At 31.1% G+C, this 24,210-nt stretch overlaps 1 protein-coding gene across 1 annotated transcript; it reads left to right on the top strand.

Annotated features, from left to right (window-relative positions):
* Positions 1-1,263: 1,263 nt before the first annotated feature.
* On the top strand, positions 1,264-24,210 carry Smp_009800 (serine/threonine kinase; the record flags this gene model as incomplete). Its single annotated transcript, XM_018792036.1, has 13 exons — positions 1,264-1,268; positions 1,484-1,604; positions 3,528-3,757; positions 7,255-7,417; positions 8,426-8,465; positions 9,052-9,284; positions 11,259-11,429; positions 12,229-12,402; positions 15,765-15,906; positions 17,746-17,960; positions 19,454-19,542; positions 21,570-21,820; positions 23,981-24,210. 13 exons carry the CDS (start codon positions 1,264-1,266, stop codon positions 24,208-24,210), a joined length of 2,064 nt encoding a protein of 687 aa, XP_018644937.1.

Below are 24,210 nucleotides of genomic sequence, written 5' to 3'. Positions count from 1 at the left end.
TAGTACGTATCATTAAAAACACATCATATCAAAAATACTCATGAGTTTGTGGATGACGTTTCTGGTTTATTTAAATATAATTTTTTATTTTGATCAAAATTTGCCTAAAATATTGTTGATAATTTTGTTAACCTCCATTGACCACGCTGTTTAAGACATTTAATAGGCATATCAAGCCCTTGACAACGTTGACATGAAATTTAAAAGATCAGTCTAACCGTGATAGAAAAAGAATAGATGTGATCGCAAAGTTATTGACTTTTCAATTCAGAGCAATTAAGTAACATAATTTTCTAGTGCACCAGAATTATAGAGTGATTTTGACTCTATCCCTTTGTAATGTTAAAAAATAATGTTATTTTGAACATATACATTGTTTTGACAAGTTTTTTACCGTCTATATTTTGAGACGTTTCTGTGTAACGTGCCATATTTGTTTTCCTAGATGGAATTTGAAATAGTATAAAACAGTTTCTGTTATAATTTAGCCGCTGCGTTAAAATTACAATTTTCATTTCTATTTGTTTAATGGTATTATCTCTAGGGTAATAGCTACTTGCTGGTTTATATATTCAGCTACCCATTAAAATAGTAAATTATCTTAGACGGAGTTCGTATCCGAGGCATTTAATCAGTGAATAGTCACTTCAGTGGGCTATGGGTTAAAATATAATGTGGTGTTTAGTATTACTATCACAGGTTTTCTTACACCTAATCTTTTGTACTACAATATGAACAGAACAGCTCAGTTATGTGGTTTATTAGCCATTTCACGTCGAGGTGACATTTTGTTTCTATCTTTAATGCAAAAGAATGTTCCAAGGTTTCCTGCTAAATTATTATAGTCGTAACATAGATTACTGTTTAAGTATGTGGTTTGCGTGATCGGTTCAGGGCACGAGCGGTTACTGACTATATATGTCAGTACGGTCGAAAGTGAAATGATCCCTGATTTTCTAGATAGCGCAAAATTCCGAATTATCAAAAATACATTCCCGATAACCATGACATCTAGTTTGACAGTAAGTTCATATCAACAAATTTTAAATATCTAGCATGAAGAACCTTAGTAATATTCAGGTATGAACGAGCGAACATTATTGTGGAGACGGTTAAACACTGTTATATATAAGTACATATGTTTCCGACCCCTTAAGAGGCTGCTCTAAATCTCATGAGAATCGAGCCAGTATTATTGTTTTAGAAAGTATATGATTTTAAAAATCATTTTTTTATTACTTATATATGGATTTTTGAGACGACATGATGTTCACTTTTAGATTCCTTTTACCAAATAAACTTACAGATTAACTTAAATCACAATCATAGTAAATTCCAATAAAGGTGAATATTCTTTCAGAAGCCAGGTGAAATTACGTTTTTTGATCTGTTATTTTCTCAACTTTCAAACTACGTTTATTAGGAATTTGACGCTTCCAATTAGCTTTTTATCATAGTGATGACTATTTTAAATTTCATTAAGGTTGAAATCATATTTACTCACCGTACTGACCGGAGACGATGATTACTTGAAACGACTGTCTACAAAACCATTGCTAATACCGAAACTTTTATCATTAATTTCAAGTGAACATGAATCCTCGGTAAGTGTTGTTATTAGACCGTTTTGGTTTACTATTAAAAAATATTAAGGTCTCAATGAATAGATATTTGTGATCACATGTATGTGATCATATATATGAAATACATGTATTCGGAATCCATTCTCGTATTTGGCTCAGTTAATTCCGTTATTCACTAACGCAATTCAAATCGATAATTATCTGCGAGGATTAGCGACATGTATATTTCAACCACAATCATTGATCTAGACAGATGATTAACGAAACGAAGAGAAGAGAAATGACGCGCAGTGGAGAAGGTATATAAGGCAACTCTATTTAACCAAGCGTTAATCGATATTTACGGTCAGACAAAAATGAGTTACAGACATTTAATGAATAGGATAAAAAGTGCACACCCATATGGTCATATAAAATCAGTCGACGTTAATAAGCGAATAATTGACAAGTCAAAATGTGACTCAGTAATAATAAATAAACCGATCTGTCCGAAAGTTAGAGTAAGCTGTGGTGGCTTAACATAGCGACCGATACTACAGTTTTCATATCAGTTCGTTGTGGGATATTTTTTTACTGTATCTTGGCGGCCTGCCTGAATATCTGGGCTACATGTTTTTGTCATCTAGATATTTCAACAAGTTATCTGTTTTTGCCTGTTTTAACACATCATTATGTCTGTTGATTGCGTAACCTATTCAGGCTCGTTTATGATAAGTTGACAACTTTTCTCTGTACAAGTTACAAAAAAGTATGTTCAGAGACATCGTGGTGGTTGGCAATATGAATTGAAAAGAATGAACATTATTCAGATCAGAAGGGGTTTTTGTGGAGATTTCAGTAATTTTATAGTTGAAATCATGAGTCAATTGAAGCTAGACCACCATGGAAAGCCTGGAAGTACTGTATGGCCGTTTCGTCTTGTTGTGGGACTCCTCAGCAGTGCGCATCCACGATCTCGCCTCACGAGATTCGAACCCAGTCTCGCGCGCTAGCGCTTAACCACTAGACCAATGAGCCGAGCGGCATCCAACGGTGTTAATGTCTAACTTCAACCAATCCACGAAACTGAGCAACACATCCACGATTGTCTTCAATGGGTTGATATCTCACAACAGACCTGGGTGAACTCCACTGGTCACTGCTTCTCACTAGAAATCCAAGAAATATCTCTTGAATCCAGTCACTAATGAGCATATGATTATTATTAGAAGGGTTTTTTTTGGCGATTTTAGTGATTTTATAGTTGAATTCATGAGTCGATTGAAGCTTCACATTGAATAAAGCGATTAATAATAATACTGATACTACTACTACCAATTATAATAATAATAATAGTAATGGTAATAATAAAACGGGTTACAAATATAAACGGAACTTTTGACTATTACTTTACGATTTTCAATAATATCACAATTGATATCAGTCACTGATAAACGATACTTTAAACGTTTTTTTTAAAAAATCCTCATAAAACTACTCAAATAGTTTATTATTATTTTCAATAAATGTATCGTTCATATATATATATATATAGATATATATTATTTTAGTCAGTCAGCTACAACGTAGGATCAGACACACATATGCATCGGTCCAAGTTGTCATACCTCATTAGCACAACAAAATGAACACCGGATTCATAGGAGTAGTTAATATAATGGTGGTAATATATAAAAGAAAGATTGTATATAAGGATATAGTATAGGAAGGAAGAAAGATATAAAGGAATTTTAATCTCACGGTTTAAGGGATGACAGAAAGTGTATACACCTACGCCATTGTGATTGATTCTGAGCTATGCCACCTAGAGTCTCATATATATACTATTTACATTCTTACTGATTATATGTTTTGCTTAATGATTGTTTACTAATTAATTATTAAGATAAAATCCCAAAAAATAAAACTACACTGTTTTTTGTTTTTTTAATTTTATAATAACAGAAACCGTTAGTAACAAATAAAATAAATGAAGAGAATTATTTAAAAATTCTTCAAATTATTGATTATTTCTCTTTAATTCATCAACCAATTGAAATGAATGAAATAATTGAAAATTTCATTACACTTAAAACGTATATTATTTTATGTTTAGAAAAATTAATAAAAATATCAAAATATCAAAAAATATTTCGTAATCATAATGGAATAAAAATTTTATTGAATTATTTAAAGTAAGTTATCCATTTTAGAAGAACTTTTGTTTAAATTAGAACTAATAGTTTCACAATATTTGGGCGCTGAATTGATGTAAGATATTAAATAGGAAGAATATATACTTGTAAAATCTTAGTGAATGAATATGAAGTAAATCCAACGTTTCGCCTAGCAATCTGATCCAAGCTTTTTCAAGGAAGTATAATCAAGCATCAAAATTATCGAATATAAATAAGTACATGATTCTCCAGTTCATACTTTATAGGTTATCCAATCAGAAAACTAATAATAATTTGGATAAGAACTTTCGTCTAAATTAGAATGAATAGTTTCATAGTATTTGGGCGCCGAGTTGATGTAAGACATTAAATAGGAAGAATATATATTTGTAAAATCTCAGCGAACGAATTTGAAGTAAATCCAACGTTTCGCTTGGCAATCTGGTCCAAGCTTTTTCAAGGAAATATATCTTTACTTTGGATTTGTTTCTGATCGCGTCATTATCGGATTTTGATGGATGTTTAAACATTTGTTCAAATTTTCTTATTTGACGTTTTTTTTAATTTCATTATATTTCCTTGAAAAAGCTTGGACCAGATTGTCAGGTGAAACTTTGGATTTAATTCGAATTCATTCGCTGAGATTTTACAAATATATTATTCCTATTTAATAAGTTATAATTTTATAACAAAGAAACAGTATTTCGTTTCTTGTTGTTATTTATACAAGATTCTAGATTTATAGAAAATCAGTGTACATTCATTCACTTTAGTAAACTAGTTTAATGTATCATGGAGCTAGGAGATAATAAGGAGATAAATTGTATCAAAATATATGCAAAGAATGAATGTACATTCGATGTTTATAGCAAGAGAAGCAGTAGTTACATATGTGTCAATTGAATTGATTTTAATTTGTTATCTACGGTATCAGGCTAAAGTTATTTTCATCTTTGAATGTTTGAATAAAGAAATTTCAGTTAGTAACGTCATGGATTTTCAATAAGTTTTTAGTTTGCTTGTTTTCAGATTTGCGTAACAGGCGTCATTACGTGATATATAACTCATATTCTAGCTATACCAACGTGTCTCAGTTCCTAAGTTAACATAGATTAGTTGGATAGTGTTTGTAGAGTTGACAATGAGGTCCTTGCCTAATTCAAACTTTGTCTGCTAAAGAAATGTAACTATATGTATTTCTCATATCTTGTAATCATTGAATAAGTTTTAGTTTCTTTTATTTTGATGAGCTGTACCATAATGTTCAGTAGAAATATCGATTCAAAGGTAATAATTTACCTTCCATAATATATGTGATCATCTGAATCTGACAACGTTCAGATCAAAGGTGAAATTGGATACGCTGAATCTTCTGTTTCTACACAAATAACGAACGTGAGAATTTATTTAGGGTGGTTTTAGTTAGCTATCAGGTAACCTTGGATCTAAGTTTCGTGTTAGTTGACATTCGCCCGTGAGGTGCACCTGCAGTCTTGAGGGAACAAATGCTTCTCTTAGAATTCGAAATCGCATTGTCCAGTTCCGCAGTCTGAGACGCTTGATTAACGATTGATTTTTGAGTAAACACCAGTAGCATATTTATGTGATGATTTAGTACTGATGAACACCCACCAATCGAGTTGCGATGTGCCGACTAGTTTATGTGACTCAACACCGCATTCACATTGTTGAGATGTTAGAAAGTTACAGATACTTTCTGCTGACGAGTAAGAATGCCCAGAAATTCCTGCCGACTACCTATAATCACCCAACACCTCAACGTAGTGTTGGCAATATCAGTTAACTTCGGGCTATTGGCCACATTTTAATTTGGTCGATAGACTTCAAACAGCAGCAAAGACTAAAAGGCATTATAGTGGTTACTAATCTGTAATTAATCAATTCTAAATATGAGAAGTTATATGTACAGGAATTTTTCGTTTATTTTGACAATTAAGCATAAATTATTTACTTTTCTTCTCCCACTCAGTAATCAGGTAAAAAAAGTTATGTACTCGGTTATGAACTAACCATTTTTGTACGAGTTTTAGTAATACTTAGCTACAAGAACCATAGTAGATGATGTTGGATTTAAGCCCGGATTCTAGTAGTTGAAAGTGAATTGTTTCTATTAACAAATTATCGATCCGTTTCATAGTGCTACTTATCGGTCATTTTTGACGTGGAAGATTTATTTTTTAAAATCGATAAGGTGAATATAATAACAGTGATATCAATCGATTATTGAATCTACTTAATCCAAGTATTTTACACAAACTGTACACAATGTTCTGTTTTTACAATATGTTATTATCATCCTACAGAAGAATTGTCATGATTTTAACTCATTTTTGTGATTAACGGTTAATGAATTATCAAAATCTTTTGATTCTACACATGTTTATTTTAAATCCTTAGGTTATTTAGTCAGCAATCTAAGAACTGACGACTAAATTAGTTTCCGTTTCAAGCTGTGTAACTTTTCTGAAGTCTACGAAAAGGTTTCATTAATATCATCGGCGTTTATTCGATCATTGGGTTTAAATTGAACAAAATAAGACGAACTATTTATTCATTTATTTATTTATTATTTATACTTGAAAAAAAGAAATCACTCCAATCTCCACAACGGAAAGTAGGAATACAAAAGATTGGTACACGTGAAAACTCATTAATTTCAAAACATGACGATCTTAGTCGAAAATACACTCCTTTACATATTGATTCGTACCTCCACTTGATTATTTATTAACAAAATATCGCATATATAAAAAATACCCAGATTTATGACAAAACCACATACTACATTTCATGCTAAACATTGTCCACGCTGTTATATTACAAAAAAATGTCATATCGTGAATAAACGTTGTACTAAAAATGAAACCCATCTTATGCTCAGCTAATTATTACACTGAAAATGAAATAAATATTATTCTGAAAAGTTACCACACTATCTTTAAAAAAAGGAAGTAATATTTAGCAAATACTTACTTTTTTACGATTTTTACCTCTCGTGGAGAAGCATGGGCAGCCCAATATTTAGCAACGATCACAATGAATTAAGAAAAATCGTAATCTAGCCTATTATCCCGTTATATCACTATGTTAATCATTAGTTTAGTGTCAGCGTGTAACTTTATTTTTCAAGGGTATTTGTGTCTAAGAAGTTATATGACAATTAGTAAATTTAATAGTTGAGATCACGAATCAATTAGGGCTAGACCACCATGGAAAACCTGGAAGCACTGGACGGCCGTTTTATCCTATTGTGGGACTCCTCAGCAGTGCGCATCCACGATCCCGTCTCGTGAGATTTGAACCCAATTCAATTGGTTCATGATCCTTAACTATTGAAATTACTATAATATCCACAAAACTTATTCTGATATTAATTAGTAATTTACCAATCATATTATTTTGATAAAACAGTTTCATCTGTAATTCCTTAGGAAAATCCTTAAAATATCCAAAATGAAATTTCGGTAAAATATTATATTTACTCATGATAAAGTTGGTATAAAAAATATCTCAATAAATTTCAGAGTATGTTTGCAGTTCAAATCCAATTTAAACAACCCTAACAGCATAAAAGAACTGTCTAATTGTTCAGTTTATACGAACTCGTCGACATATACCGTGAAAACTTCAGAAGAATGTCTCTGTGAAACGAAATTGGTGAGTTAACTTTTATGGTTATGAATAGATTATCTGATTTCAAATAAATACATATTAAAGAATATGGATTGTTTTTTATTCTTATTTTCTCAATCCTTTGTGTGTCTATATGGATGTAATGACAATTAAATTTTTATTTAGATAAATGGTTTTTGAAATTTTATATAAATTGACACCGTGAAGTATTTAGCCAAAGATATTTAGAATGAGACAGTTGTTAGTGTTGATAATAAATAATAGTCGCTCTATGGGTGGACTAAAGAAATCCTTTTCAATCGTCTAAATACAGAGTGCTTGCTGTGAAAACTTAGGGTCTTGGTTTCTTTCAATCTTATGTGGGTTTTAGGTAGGCTCTCTTGAGGAATCCCGTTGTAGGATAAATCATCTGTCCAATATTTACTGTTTTTCAGTATTTTTCTTGCTAATTTCGGTTTACGATGAGAACTGGATTCAGAATTAATGTTGATTTAAATAAATTATAGGATATCTAAATAAATTATTAGTATACTGTGTAATTCAATCATGAAGTTATATTTTCGTAGTAGTTCGTTACTGAATTTATTAATTCAAAGATACCTATATGGTACTTATGGTTATAACATATCACTCAGGATCTTTATTCTAAAGTTCCAGCATTCAGTGAACAAAAAATTAACTTTTGACAAGTGTCACAACAGGTTAGACTACTGTAATAAGTATCACATCTGAATGTTTACTGAATATTGTTATTTAAGGAAACGTTTGGTTAAAATTCACAGTTTTTTCAATAAAAGAAGTTAAGTATTTGCGGGAGAGGCAGAAAGTCCTGGATCAGATTACCAGTTGCATGGTCGTGGATCCGTATTATTGAGCAGTCCCACACTAAAACAAAACGGTGTTTCAGTATTTCCAGGTTGTCAATCTTTGTCTAACTTAGATTGGTTTGTGATTTCAATAAAACTCAACAACCTCTACAACGCCATACTGAAATAAATTTTATTATTTAATCCCTTATTGATTTTTCTCAAGGTACATGATTTTGACCAAGATACTATACGGCGCAATATATGTAAGTTCCCATTTAGAAAAGTTTAAGTTCATTATTGAATGCTCCTTTATTCATCAATATAATCTGAAAGGCTCTCCACTTTTATAGTAAATTAAACAGAATTTCATAGGTTGACGTGGGTTAGTTATTTCAAAATAGTTTATGATTAACTTTGCGGGATTGCTAGTGGTAAAGGATATCTGCAGTCTACATAGACGTTTATTTTGTGATACTTTTATCTTAACTATTTCCGTTCAATCACTAAATGTAAATACAGAAAGTTTTTCTTCATCATATCATAATTATGACAATATTGTGATTGATAGCTCTGATGGTAAATAAATACATCATGGTACCATTTGACCTATTCCTATATGATTGAATAAAGTCAATAAATTAATTGTTCAGAATGGTTGATGAACAAACTCATATTAGATCTTGTTTAAACGATATTTACTCAACAACGTTCATATTAAATGTAAATTATAACCGATTTACTAGAATATATAATATAAATATTATATAGAAAGTTTCTGAGTTTATTGTTAGCTTATCAATAAATAAGACTTGACTTTCGGCTATATATTTTTCTTACCTCTTCATAAAGCTATATGTGGAATATTATCTCAATTGGCAATGAATGATTTTTATGCTCAAATTGTTGCACGTGAAAATGGTATACATTTGATTGGTTCACAATTATTAATTAAATATTCAAGTAATGTTGAAAAACAATGTTTAACAGCAATTGAATCAGAATTGAAACAAACTAATGATGTTGAAAGTCAACAAACAATTGATATAAATAAATTTGGGTTAGGAAATATTCGCCATTTATATGTAAGTTATTTATTCTCAATTTTAAACATTAAGTTATTCCTTACTTTACAAAGATTTTGTGCAGAAAATTATACGAAGTGATTACATTTGTACGATAATATATTTTTCGTACGTAAAATAAGTGTGCCAAAGTTAGAAATGTTTTCTATCGGGTTTCAAAATATTGATTCAAAGCTATTGTACTTACTTGCTTACACCTGTTACTCCTAATGAAGCATAGGCCACCGACTAGCATTCTCCAACCCCCTCTGTCCTGGGGCTTCCTTTCTAGTTCGATCCAATTGTTGTTCATTCTTCCCATATCTGTCTCCATTTCTCGGCGTAATGTGTTCTTTGTTCTTCCTCTTCTCCTTTGGCCTTCAGGATTCCATGTAAGGGCTTGCATTGTGACGCAGTTGGGTGATTTCCTCAATGTCTGTCCTATCCACCTTCAGCGCTTCTTCCTCTGTTGGAATCTGGCTTGTTCTCTCCCACAGTAACTTGTTGCTGATAGTGTATGGCCAACGGATCCGAAGTATTTTGCGTAGACAAGTGTTAATAAACACCTGTATCTTCCGGATGATGGCTTTCGTAGTTCTCTAAGTCTCCGCCCCATACAGTAGAACTGTCTTGACATTTGTATTGAAAATTCTGACTTTGGTGTTGGTTCACAATTGTTTTGAGTTCCAGATGTTCTTCAGTTGTAAATATGTTGTTCTTGCTTTGCCGATCCGCGCCTTCACATCTGCGTCAGATCCACCGTGTTCATCAATGATGCTGCCCAGATATGTAAAGGTTTTCACATCCTCCAAAGCTTCTCCGTCAAGTGTAATTGGACTGGTGTATGTTGTATTGTACCGGAGAGTCTTGCTTTTCCCTTTGTTTATATTGAGACCTACTGCTACTGAGGCTGCTGCTACACTGGTCATCTTCTCCTGCACAAAGCTATTGTGCTTGATATCATATTTAATTGTTTGGTTTTCATAAGTAAAGAATCCTAGACTAGAACAAAACAGATATTTGTGGCTTTTTGAGGATTTCATTGACTTTCTGTTCGATATGAAACTGTAGTGATAACTTTTCATGTAGATATATTTTGTAAATATGAATTTTATTTACTTCAAATCTCTCCACGAGAACTATCTTCAGTCTCCATCATAGCTAAAGAAGCTATTTTTTTTGGTGACTTTGGATTCTTTTAGTATACTTGTTGTTTCACCTCATTTCCGAGCATATGTTACATGTCTCTATACATGGGTGTATCTTTTTATAATTTATCTTCTGTGATCTCCGACATTTATCGTTTATGTATGATTTGTCTTTTGAAGTAACGGAGGTTGAAAGAAAGGAGTTATCATATCTTGGTTTTGAAAGCGAGGTAAAAGTTTACTTGGTACTGTTTGTTTGAATCTTACACGTTGATGTTTGGGACTGCAACTGGTCAGTCTCTAATTGGAATAGGTGCATACTGTGCGTATTGCCTTGATATAACCGTAATTCACTAGCATTATAAGAAAAGATGGATAGATCTTTGCACATATATAAATGAGAGACTGATCAATTGCAGTCCTGAACATCAATGAGAAGATTCAAACAAACAATACCAAGTGAATTTAAACTTCACCTCATTGCACAAGCAAGTGGCTATCAGGACTCAGTAGCTGATTGGATAACGCGATGGTGTTTGAAGCGGAAGGTACTGGGTTCGAGTTCCAGAGTGAACATCAACTCTGAGATGCAAGTATATCCATCTGACGAGTCCCGAATAGGACGAAATGTGCGTCCTGGATTCCACTGCTAGCCACTATCCATCTTTGCTTATGAGGTAAGAGTTTATTGCTGTTAGTTGAATATATATATATCCATTTAATTGAAATGTATCTCATATTTAACAACGACTAAAATCTTTTTGAATTTATATAATGATTTTATAATTATATTCTATCCATTGTTGTATTCTGTATTTTTGTATCATTTATCATATCTCTATACAAGGCAAATGCATTTTGTGCATTACGTCGATTATTTATATCTGAACATAATCGACGTTTAATTAAATCATTTTTACCATCATCTTTATTATCGGAATTAATCGAAATCAATATCAACACAACAACAGATACAAATGGTTATGAGAAATTAGTTAATCTACTTGAATCATTAAATGTAAGTCACAAAAAAAGATCATCGATTTCTTTTCTAACATTATTGAATGAAAATAATCAATTGTTTACTTTGATTGTTTTAATGGAATATTTGACAAATTTAATTTCATAGACTTAGTTTCTGTCAAACATCTTGAATAGATTTAGAGCAAAGATTTGGACACAATGATATGAATTCATTTTGTTTTGTAAAATTCTCGTTTAATGCTTAAAACCTGCAATGCTTATAAATCAAATATACAGAGAAAGTTGAAAGTGACGACACAATTGATGTTCGTTGATTATTGCTGTGAAAATATACCGACATAGTGAAGCAAAGATACAAATAGATTTAAGAGATTCAATAAAAATATTGCCAATGTATATGATATGTATAATAATATTCTGTAACATTCACAACAATAAAAGACAAATGAACCAGAGATAAGTGAATAAATAATAAACAAGAGCTAATAACAAAAATGGGATGAGTAAAACTTAGTTCAGAATGTAATTATTGTGCCTAAAATATAACTGAAAATTAAAGAGATAATGTAAACCTTCCAGACAGGAAGTTGGGTTCGAATCTCGCGAGTGCGGGATCGTGGATGTGCACTGCTGAGGAGTCCCACAATAGGACGAAACGGTCGATCAGTGCTTCCAGGTTTTCTATGGTGGTCTAGCTTCAATTGACTCATGATTTCAACTACAAAATTAATTATTTTATTTAATGTGGTGTCATTTACTAATGTTTATATAAAACAAATAGAAACGTAGTCTTATTTTTGTATTAATCAATTTTTTTCTCTTTTATGTTATAGAATGAAGAATATAATGAACTTATTGATGGTATAATTTCTTGTGATATAAATCGAACACCTATTCATTATGTACGTGAATATTCAATATTAGAATTACTTGGAACTGGTGCATATGGTAAAGTATTTAAAGCATCAAAAAATAAAATGCCTTATAATAATTATGCAATTAAGAAGGTAATTTTCATTGGATTGTATGATGAGGATATTTGTTAACTTGACTACATTTTGCTTTTTTTTAAAAAAAAAAACTATAAAAATCCAACATAATCATGTTATATTTATTTGCATTTGAAAAGGAAACAGAAATCGGCTAAAGTTGTCATACCGCACCAGCACAGAGAAATGAATTTGTCAGACTCAATCTCAGGATGATAGAGGTAGTAACAGTGCGAGTAGTAACAGGAAAGATTAGACATAAAAGATAAAGCTCGTAAACAAAATAAAAGTAGTAAAATTAAAGCAAACAAAAGTTATGTCGCCTCTAGCTTTCTTTCAACCTACTTCTGTACCAGAGAACATCGCCTGTCAAGGTAGGTGGGGGTTAGGCATATGTAACACATATCCCAGCCACCTCAGTATTTTTAATGATAACTTTATTATTGCAGCTCAGTTGTTAACTTACATATTGAAGTTAACAACCGAACTGAAGTAATAAAGTTAAAGTTAAGAAAACCGACGAATAAATCAAAGAATAAATACAGCTTGAAACAACCATTTCATTATTAATTTGAGATAAAAGTCCTTTTCCATTCACTTATTAGAAACACCATATAGTCTTGTATAGCCGGTTTCCACTTTCATCCATCAACAGCTACTTGAGAATTCTCTAATATTGTCAATATATAATTGCTATAAATACGGGACTGAGATTGAAATTGAAAAATGAAACTGTGAAGTATAACAGCATAAGAAAGAAAACAACCTTTGTAAAAGGCTGATAAAACACGTTAACCGCTTAATCAAGTACATTCATTTATTCATAAAGATTTTACTGACATTTTATCAGTAGTCAATGAATATCGTATATATAACTGAAATTATGGAAATATAGAATAGATTCTATGCTGTATTAATACATAACTAATGTTAAACGAATATTACACTAAGTTGATACGAAACATTAATATATCTAATAAACATCACACTGAAATAAACTGTATGTTGTCTTGACTAAATATCATGCTGGATTAGAATGTCATTTTATGTTTTATTTCATCTTATCAGTGTGAGATTATATCAATGCCTTATTCAAATACAAAGGCAAATAATACATTTATGCTAAATGTTTCATGTCTAGTGATGGACAATAATATTTTTCTAATGATATCAATGATAAATTAATCACTAACTTTTGAATTATTTAAAGTGATAAATAGCCTGTGCTTAAATGGGTTTTAATCCATCTATAAGTTACCCCGTCAATGCTCAAAAAATTATTATTTCAATAAGCCATTATTGGTTTACACACTAGTGCTTTTTTAAAATAAAGTTACAAATTACAATTCGAAACTGTTAGATAGAAAGTATTCTTTTAATGGAACTGAAAAGAGTATCAATAATCAGGGTCGTAATTGATGAATTACAACTGTTTACACAATTTCATCTAAGTTGCAATATTTTTTTACAATTCATCTAATCAATTATTTTCTCATGTTAGTAATAAGTTGTTGTGATTTAGAAATGACAATGAAGTATGTTACATTCTAAGCCCCTCAAATACCACATGACTAAATCACCAATTTGAACACCGAGTTACATGACCTTGACACTGTGCCAAACCAATGACACGCTAACCAGTACAAGCAGCCTAGAGTCAACTCTGAGTGTTTATTGGATTTTCTCAACTAGCCTTGCCCGTTTGAGTTTAAGGCACAGTCTCACCTTCTACTGTATGATTCATGTATTTCAGACATATGCAGTTTATAAACAAGCGAATCAGACCGCATCATACCATAAAATAAGAAAAATAAAAATTATACAAGACCAAGTCAAAAGTGGCTATGAGTGTAAGAGATTGTAGTTAATAAATTGGGAATAACTTTAGTAAATCGTATAATAGTAGTTAATAGATCAAATGAAAGTCTATAATAAAAGGAATGTAAATATACATATAATATAGTTAATGGTTATCCAATAACACTATATGTAATAATAGTCTATAAATAATTCCTAGTATTTACCACTCATTTATTGTTCGTTAGAAAATAACAAAATATAACTTCATTTAGTTAAGAACTAATAATATGAAACTTCAATAATGAATTCATTTTCTAAATGTTATGATATTCAGCTTTTGTAAACTAACTGAAATCAAGAATGGAATGAACAGGTTATATTCGACTGACTGTTCTTCATATCAAGGAGGATATGATCTATAACTGTTTACATCTTATCACTGCTGATTCCAACGAGGCATTTGAAGGGAAAGGTATCCCTTTTGAGTCTCAGAATGAATATAAGCAATAGTGTTATATCCTAGTGAAGACATAAGCACGAGTAACTTCCGGGACCTATTAATGGACTATTATTCTATATATATTGTCATTGTATAACTATTCAGTGATTAGATGTAATCTATATATATTCATCTTATTATAAGCTTTATTTTGATCTATAAATGATTATTATATGATTTACTGTCCCTAAATTATATTCAGTTTATTGATTGCTGTCTCCCACGTTTACAACCACATTTGGCTTGATCTTGTACAAATATTATTTGCTCTTTTACGGTGTGATGTGGCCTGTCTGTTTGGTATATAAACCGAGTATGCTTGAAGTAAATGATTCGCATAACAGAAGCTTATAATAAGATGAATATAGATATACACAATCTAATTACTCAATAGTTAAGCAATAAGAATATATATATATATATATATATAGAGAGAGAGAGAGAGAGAGAGAATAAAAGTCCATTAATAGGTCCCGGAAGTTATCCGTGCTTGTGTCTTCACTAGGATATAACAATTAGAGCGCGGGTATATACAGATGCTGGTCATTATCAAGATAAAATGTGTGAACATTAGTCATTTAGCTTATCTATGGCAAGTATAAATTATTTCTTTTAGGGATATATGTACTAATAAAGAATTTCTAAATCTTAGTTCATTGAATGATTGATTTTATCTACTTTCATTATTTAATTATTTATTATGTTTCGGTAGACCTTACTTAATAAAGACGTAACTGAGAGGATCATTGAGAATTTTCCTTCTAGTTTCATGAATTCATTTAGTCTATGTGAAATTGATGAAACTGTTAGAGACAAAAGTGATTTGTATTTTTCTTGCTATCAATAGTATGTTTTATCACATGGAATGCAGCAGTAAATAATACCAAACAGTAAAGATCAAGAAAACTTTATTCATAATTCATATAAGTCTATTTTATAATCTAATCCAGTGCTTCCAGGTTTTCGATGGTGGTCTAGCTTCAATTGACCCATGATTTCAACTATGAAAATACTAAATTCTCCACAAAACCCCCTTTGATCTATAATATTGAAATGTTTATTAATTAATCTATATTCATAGGTTAGTACTAGTCAAATATTTTTTCGTCGAACTTCAAATGAACGTCAACAGTGTATTGATCGTATATTGAATGAAGTCAATGTTATACGACAACAACTAAGGCATCCAAATATTGTTCGTTATTATAAGACATTTTTAGATTGTAAGTTTTTGCTAATTCAAATCTATTTTCATTTCTCTTTAATAATACATGAAATGTGTTGTCGGGATATCTTGAATTTGATTCATTTTGAAAGAAACTTCCCTAGTTTTTGATGTTTACTTGAAATTTGATCTATAGAGGGACCCGATAATACTATTGCAAAAAATGTTTAGTAAGGGGAATAACCCTTTTTAAATAATATTAAATTTTGAGATGATTGAGTCATCGACTGTATTTGTTTAGTTAACTTTTGAAGACTGAGAAACTCACAGATACCTCAGCTGTCATAGTTCGAGACCAAACAAAGAATAGGAATATTAGTGATTGTTAGAAATAATCTTCATAACCATCAATGTATGTTAACTGTATACATTTATAGTGTTATTGATTCTTATAGTAAATAGTAATACCTAAGATTGAATCAGGAGTGAGCACTTTTCATCACCTTGAAAACTTGTTTTTTATAAAATCATTTGGTGAGTAGTTTCTCTTATTCATTGATCATCTACAGTAATGATTTAGTCATTAAGATCAGATTCTGTTCAACATTTCCCCTTTTTTAATAAAACATGCTAATCATTTAAATTGTAGCATACTTTTTTTGAACTGAAATATACAATATTCAGTTTCAGTTCATCATGTCTTCAATTCACTTAGGATATAAAAACACTATTTCTTCATTTCGATAATGGATACATTAAATGTTTATATCATGGCAATATTTATTTGAACAATATGAATTAACATTCTCGTTTTGTCTAACTTCTTTACATCTGAAGTAAAATGAGAATAGATTTTTAGATTTATTATTAAAATATGTTACACAAGCGAAGAAATAATGTGATGTAGTAAATTACTATCTTCCAAGAAAGCTCTTATATTTATAATACATTTCATCTGCTTAATTTGACCTGATTGTACATATATAATTTTTTGACAGCTATATCACAAATGGTTTATTTTCATCTTGAAATCTTAATAAATGACCAGTTAACACTACTGTTGTTGTCGTCTTGATTTTAAAGAATGCATGATGATTGTAAACAAAGATGTATGGTGGCTAGCAGTGGAATTCAAAACGCACGTTCTCTTTCCATTTGAGACTAGTCAGCTGGATGTACCTGCATCCAAGAGTTGATGTTCACTCCGTTCACTCCACTAACTATCTTTGCTTATAAAGCTTGTGACTTAAGGCAATATCGAGACAATACACACAGGATGCCCATATTCCAATAAGAGACTGACCAATTGCAGTCCTAAACATCGATGAGAAGTTTTAAACAAACAATACAAAACGAATTTAATGTATGATAATTATTATTTGTATCAATAAGACTTCTTTCCTTTTCTTTAGCATATATACTTGATATTATGATTTACTTCAATGTTTATAAAGATCATCTAAGTTGAGAACTGAAGTTTAACTGTCAACTATCAAAATTATCGTATCGTACCAAATTTAATTTTCAATTCACTTGGTATTATTTGTTTGAATCTTCCCATTGAGTAAATATCAACTCTGAGATGCGGATACATCATGCTGACGAGTCCCGAATAGGACGAAATTCGCGTCCTTGATTGCACTGCTAGCCACCATCCATCTTTGCTTACAAATTTAATTTTGTTTTCGGTATTTCAACTTACGTCCAGATTTTAAATTATAAAACAGTATAGATGATTTATTGATAATAAAGTTGAAATAATCTTCAAAATATTTTTTGTTTCAACCGTCTTATTTAAACGGTGACTTGTACAAATGAAAAGTAACCGAACATTAGATTTTACCAGTTAATAATTACTCACTAAAAATTTTTTTTACTCTTTTTTTGGCTTCTACAGCTGATCATTTATACATTGTGATGGAATTTTTGGATGGTGTTTCATTGACTGAGTTACTTATATCTTTTAAAGAGAAGAATGTGCATTTCAGTGAATCACATATTTGGGATATATTTATTCAGTTAATATTAGGTTTACGTTATTTACATAAAGAGAAGAAAATACTGCATAGAGATTTATCATCAAATAATATAATGATTAGTGAAGGTAACAAGGTAAGTAATGTACTTGTTCATTCTACTAAACAATTGTTATATTAAAAGTAGTTTTGATTACGAGGTGAAAGTATAGCTGTAGGACTGATAAAAACTAATAATCACTAGGAAATAATCTGCAAAGAATCCACCTTAATAAATAATAATCATGCATTGATAGGGGATTATCGTCCAGATGAATTTCTTGAAGTCTTAGTTGATGTATGACGTTAAACTCATTTGGAAGAAAGGCAGTAGCCACGCACTGATGGTGACATGAGATTGAACGAAAATAACAATAGAAAGTAAGTCAATTTCGACTCAGTGATTGCATGATATATTGCTGAAGATGAAACGTAAGAGATTTAAGTTCATCCTTGTTATGATGGGCGCTGTCCGAAATCTGATAATGATATATAGCATGGTATGCGCTAACCTCTCAAACAAACCACTTGAGTGAGAAGACAATATTCGGATGGAAAATCTACTGGGCTACCGAATAATATGCATAAATACTCATATATATATATTTCTTATAAACCGAATCCATTTCTTAGTCAAATGATATGTAGTTGTACATCAGGTCATTTTTGATTGTCATGAAGTGACCTTATTTAGCTACTTCTGGTTGGCTTACTATCTCACTCTTCCGTCATGAAAAAAAGTCCACCTCCTTGGACGTTTAGGAAAACGAAGTACAGTTCTCCCTACCTCAGGTTTATAGTTTGGCTGTTTCCTATGTGAATTCTGGGCATCACATGAAGTCCGAGTCCTTCTTCTGAACATTGATTTGGCTGGCGATACATCATTAAATGAGGCTGGGTGCGGGATTACTTTGAACGGTTTACTCTGTCGTGCTCTCTCCTTGTGATCATTTTGAAAATCACTGGAAAACTGCCACCATTTGTGCATCATATAAGGACGGGGAGATCTTTGATTACAAATAAGATTAGTTAGCTGATTGAACAATTTTAAATCTGGATTATAAATAACATCAAATGGTCGATCAAACATTTTTTTAATCCTTGATCAAGTTGAGATACAACAGATTGAAAGATTCATCAGCAACATAACATCTGGGTTTGATTATGCAATTGTCCTTTAGGTCATTCCTGATTTTCCTTAAGTGGCCTTCTTGTTTGGCTACTTCTAATTGACTCATCATATCAATTTCCATTTGAGTTCGTGAGCACGCAATTCTTAGAGTTTTTATACTAAAACGACAGTAAATATTCATTGTTCACTAGTTTCTGTATGATCCTTCAGTTCGTGATGGAAATTATCTTCAATTTAAACAAAATTTTAGGTTTTTTCTCACTCAAAGATTTCTATAAGTCTTCTCTGTAACCACAGTATAAGTCATTTTGTTCATTTATTACACGTCGCTTGAAATCCATAGTAATGTGAAGAAGGGGGATAAATACATTCACTTTAAATATTCAATCCAATCTCGAGTTTTAACATTTCCCTTTCTGTTGAACTATTTTATCAATAATTATGTTTATATATTTCAGGTTACTATAACAGATTTTGGTTTAGCCTATCACAAAACATTGAATTCAAATGAAATAAAATCAACTGTTGGTACATTATTATATGCCTGGTATTATTTAATTTATTTTGATGCATATTACATATTATACCATAAATTACATTTTATCTAGGTAATACTCATTATGAACTAATGTCTTTCCTATTCACTTAAGACATGAAGCATTTAGGAAGAATAACGATTACAGCAGTTGTTATTTAATGAATATATAGTTTTTTTTATCTATTTTGAGTCTTTTAAAAAAAACTTTTCAGTAACAAACTACATCTAATTAAATGGGAGATAGTTATACTACTTCAAATGTCTAAGCTGAAGTAGATTAGTTCTATACAAAAGCTGGAATAAAAATCAAGTGGCATATTAATAAGACAACTGGTTTTGTAAGAATAAAGTTTGATTAAATTGACCACATTCAGTATCGTATCATGTATTAATTAAAAATTAAACCTTAAAGATATTTATAAGCAAAGATGGATAGTGGCTAGCAGTGGAATCCAGAACGCTCGTTTCGTCATATTTGGGACTCGTCAGCTGGATACACCTGCATCTCAGGGTTGATGTTCACTCTGGGACTCTAACCCAGTATCTTTCGCTCCAAACGACATCGCGTTATCCACTCAGCTACTGAGTCCTAATAGGTACTTGCTTGTGCAAGGGAGTGAAGTTTAAATCCACTTAGTATTATTTATTTGAATCTTCCCATTGATGTTTAGGATTGCAATTGATCAGTCTTTTATTGATATATGTGCATACTGTGCGTATTGCCTCGATATTGCCTTAATTCACACGCATTATAAACAAAGATGGATAGTGACTAGATATTTAGTTTGTCTAATGGAGAATTAACATTAGCTAAGCCCTAAACCATTATAAAATATCTTTCTAGGTAATTTTTACTTTTCAGTAATTTTGGCATCAATTTAATTGTAGTGATTGACTTCATATAATATAAAAGCTAGAAAAACCTATTTAATTTGACCTTTTCAAATAAACTCTGATAGAGTATATAGTTCTAACTAAAAATTAATGTATTAAGATATTTTTATATTTCAATAGTTGAGATCATGAGTCAATTGAAGCTAGACTACCGTCCATTGCTTCCAGGTTTTCCATGGTGATCTAGCTTCAATTGATTCATGATCTCAACTATTGGAATTACTATAATATTCACAAAACCTTTTCTGATATTTTTATTTGACAAATAGGAAATTCAATCTTTTTTTAGTTGTAATTTTATATTTCTTAAAAGTTTATACAAATCTTGATGATTTTCCTAAATGTTAATTCTTCTCAGTTACAATCTAGGCTTCGTCTTCTGATATTCCATGTGTCAGTTAGGAATATAACTCTTGAATGGAGGCAGTAATCATATTAGCTTTGGATCCGGATATTATCATTACAAATACGTTCAAATTATCGTACCAAAAGCTTTTTTGTCTTATTTGCTCTTTTCCAAATATATAAGATAGATCCTAATTTTGTTATCATCAGGCTTAGGAAAACTCCAATATCTACTTCTAGTTACGTTTATACTTTACGATGAAGGCTGCTGTAATTTAAAATGTATTTTAATGTAATAAATGAATATCTTCGTCTTTCATCTGTAAATCTAATTTTATTAGATGTTTAACCGCAGATCACTGTCACGAATCTCACTGAACAGGTATACATATAAACACAAAAATCGATAAACATAGACGAATACTCCGCCCTGACTGACCTACTATTTCAGTTTATTACTGAAGTGCAAACTTCAATTTCTTCTCAACACAATCATATTCACTAAGTAATCTATTCTATTTGTCCCTACTATGAACCTTTGTTTTGTATTAAAGCTATTTATTATTAAATTATTGGTTGATCTAGACTTTATCTCGCACAACTCCGAATAATAGTCAAGAACCCTAATCTTTTTCTTTAGCTTCACTCAACGGTGTGTATAAATTATAACGAGGGATTATTTTACTAATTTCAATTTCCATCCTTTCGTTTGATAATCGGGCATATTTTAATAATAATTGTATATTTGATCTAATAATACTTATTGTATATATTTTTAAAATGAAACTCATTTATAGTCCAGAAATGGTACAATGTCTTCCGTATGGTGAAGGTGCGGATATATGGGCACTTGGTTGTATTCTATATCAGATGTGTACATTCACTTTACCATTTCAAGGTGAATGTATTCTTAGTACTGCATCACGTATAGTAAAAGGTGAATATCAATCAGTTAAAATTAAATGTCCAAATCAATATTCCAATCTTGTTGATCAAATAATTCAAGTTTGTCTAGAACCTGATCCAATTCAAAGACCTGATATAACAGGTAAACTACAAAATAAGCAAGCATTTTACATATTTGTTTATTGTATATGAATATAATTCATTGGAATCATCCACTGTACTCAAATAATCCAAATTCTCCTTATTTTGAAATTTCAATATTTTATAAAAGTTTGTACTCTTCTAACATAATTTTAATAGTTGAGATCATGAATCAATTGAAGCTAGACCACCATGGAAAACCTGGAAGTACTGGACAGCCGTTTCGTCCTATTGTGGGACTCCTCAGCAGTGCACGTCCACAATCCTGCCTCACGAGATTCGAGCCCAGTACCTATCAGGTTCGCACGAGAGCGCTTAACCACTAGACCACTGAGATGGCCGGCATCCGACGGTGTTAATGCCTAACTTCAACTGATCCATGAAATTAAGCGACACATCCACCAATGTCTTCAGTGAGTTGATATCTCACAACAGACCTGGTTGAACTCCACTGGTCTTCCAAAATAGATCAGCACCTTTGGTACTAGTAAAGCTTCTTGAGAACAATCTGAAGTTCTTATAGATCATTGTTTATCACAGAGTTGATGGAACAATTAGTAGGAATTGGAATGTTTCCTAAATATCTAGCTGTTAGTTAGCATCAGTTAGATTATATTTTGGGTAGATGTAACTGAATAGGTCTGAAGAATAAATATAAATATTTTATCTTCCACCTTAACGTTATAATTTGCTTTGAGGTTAGTTGAGGTAAACAAATCAAAGACTATTTATATGTTTGCGTTCAACGTTAAATCAAAATTGGTAATTTTTTACGAGTATAACTAATCAAGTCACTGAAGAATGTAAATTAACTAAGAGATTATTTTAGGCATCTCTGGTTCAATAAGGCTATTGAAGCAAATTACTAACAGCTCTAAATATTATGAATATACATATATATATATATATATATATATATTCCACTTCGACAAATTCGAACTAAATTGATATTTGGTTCTTTTTTTAATTTATCTGGTTAGTGTTTGATTAATACTTATTATAAGCACCAATCCTCAGTATTCACATACCAAGATTATCAATGTAACTTGCTAGTTATTTATCATAAATACACGAAGCAACGTTTTGATCATTATTCGACATTCTAGGCAGCGTATATCATCCTTTAGTATCATTGTTTACAAAATCAACTTGGAGCACTTGGTAGATTTTATGTTATGAGTTTTAATTAGAATTTAAGATTGGCCTTGTCATACTAATCACTAACTAGGGTTGAACATTGCTGCCGTAATAGTAATAATGATTGAAATCATTAAACGACCAATGTTAGACCACCATTGAAAACCTGGAAGCACTAAACGGTTGTTTTATCCTCTTCTCCGCACGCGGAGATCGAATTCAGACTTTTGATCTCCCGCGTGAACTCTTAACTTCTAGGCCACTGAGCCAGCGTCCATTGATGTTAATTTCTAACTTCAATCAATCCACATTATTCGGTTCATAATTTCAATAAAACTCAACAATCTACACAATTCAATACTGATAATGATAATAGTAATGATATTAATATTGATAATAATGAGCTTCCATCGTTGTTGAAAATTGATGCTTAGGATGCAATGTAGAAATTATTACAGTTGTTTTGTTTCAACATTTTTTGATAAGTAAGGGGATTATTAAGTGGTCTTTTTAATCTTGAGGTTGATAACATCTTGTCGACTTTATGATTCGACTTGGTTTGTAAACGATTTGTAGTACATACAGTAACATAATTTCACGTACTGAATAGGTATGACGCTTGTTTAATGAAATCAGGGTTATTTTCCTAATATCTTAAATTATAACAAATATAGGTAATTAATATCACGGACTCAATAAGCATTAAAATGCTCAGCAATGTGCGACCACAACCACGATAGTAGTTGGACAACAGTCAAATCAAACAGTCATTGCATTACCTTCAGTCCTGAAAGCAAATAATTTTGTTCATTCGGTTCGCAAAAACGGTTGGGGTTGTTTTAAATGTATTGAAAAACATCCTGTTGGAGTAGCTTGTTGTGTTTAAACCTAAATCCTTATTTGGAACAGACTAACAACTTTACTTTTCATGCAAGTATAGAAAGAATCGTGTTTTTAATTAAAAAAAAGCACACATTTCTGAGTATACATACAATTTATGTGTTTACTACTTTATTTATTTTAGGTGTAGCTACTTATTTGACAAGTGATATTCTGTCTCAATTAGATGCTACACAATCAAAATGTGCAAAAATTAAAGGAAAATTAAAAGAGTTTCAAAATACCATTGTATGTGATTTGTGTTGTCCTTTTAAACACTCTACGGATGAACAAGTTTATGAGAAACATAGTACATATACTAATAATGTAAGAAGTTCAAGTAGTCTTCCAATCATATATTATGTAATTAAATAG

This window comes from Schistosoma mansoni (assembly GCF_000237925.1).
Source record: "Schistosoma mansoni, WGS project CABG00000000 data, chromosome 1 unplaced supercontig 0010, strain Puerto Rico, whole genome shotgun sequence".
Taxonomy (NCBI): Eukaryota; Metazoa; Platyhelminthes; class Trematoda; order Strigeidida; family Schistosomatidae; genus Schistosoma; species Schistosoma mansoni.
Note: the sequence above shows the minus strand (reverse complement) of the source record. Positions and strands in the feature narration are given on the sequence as shown.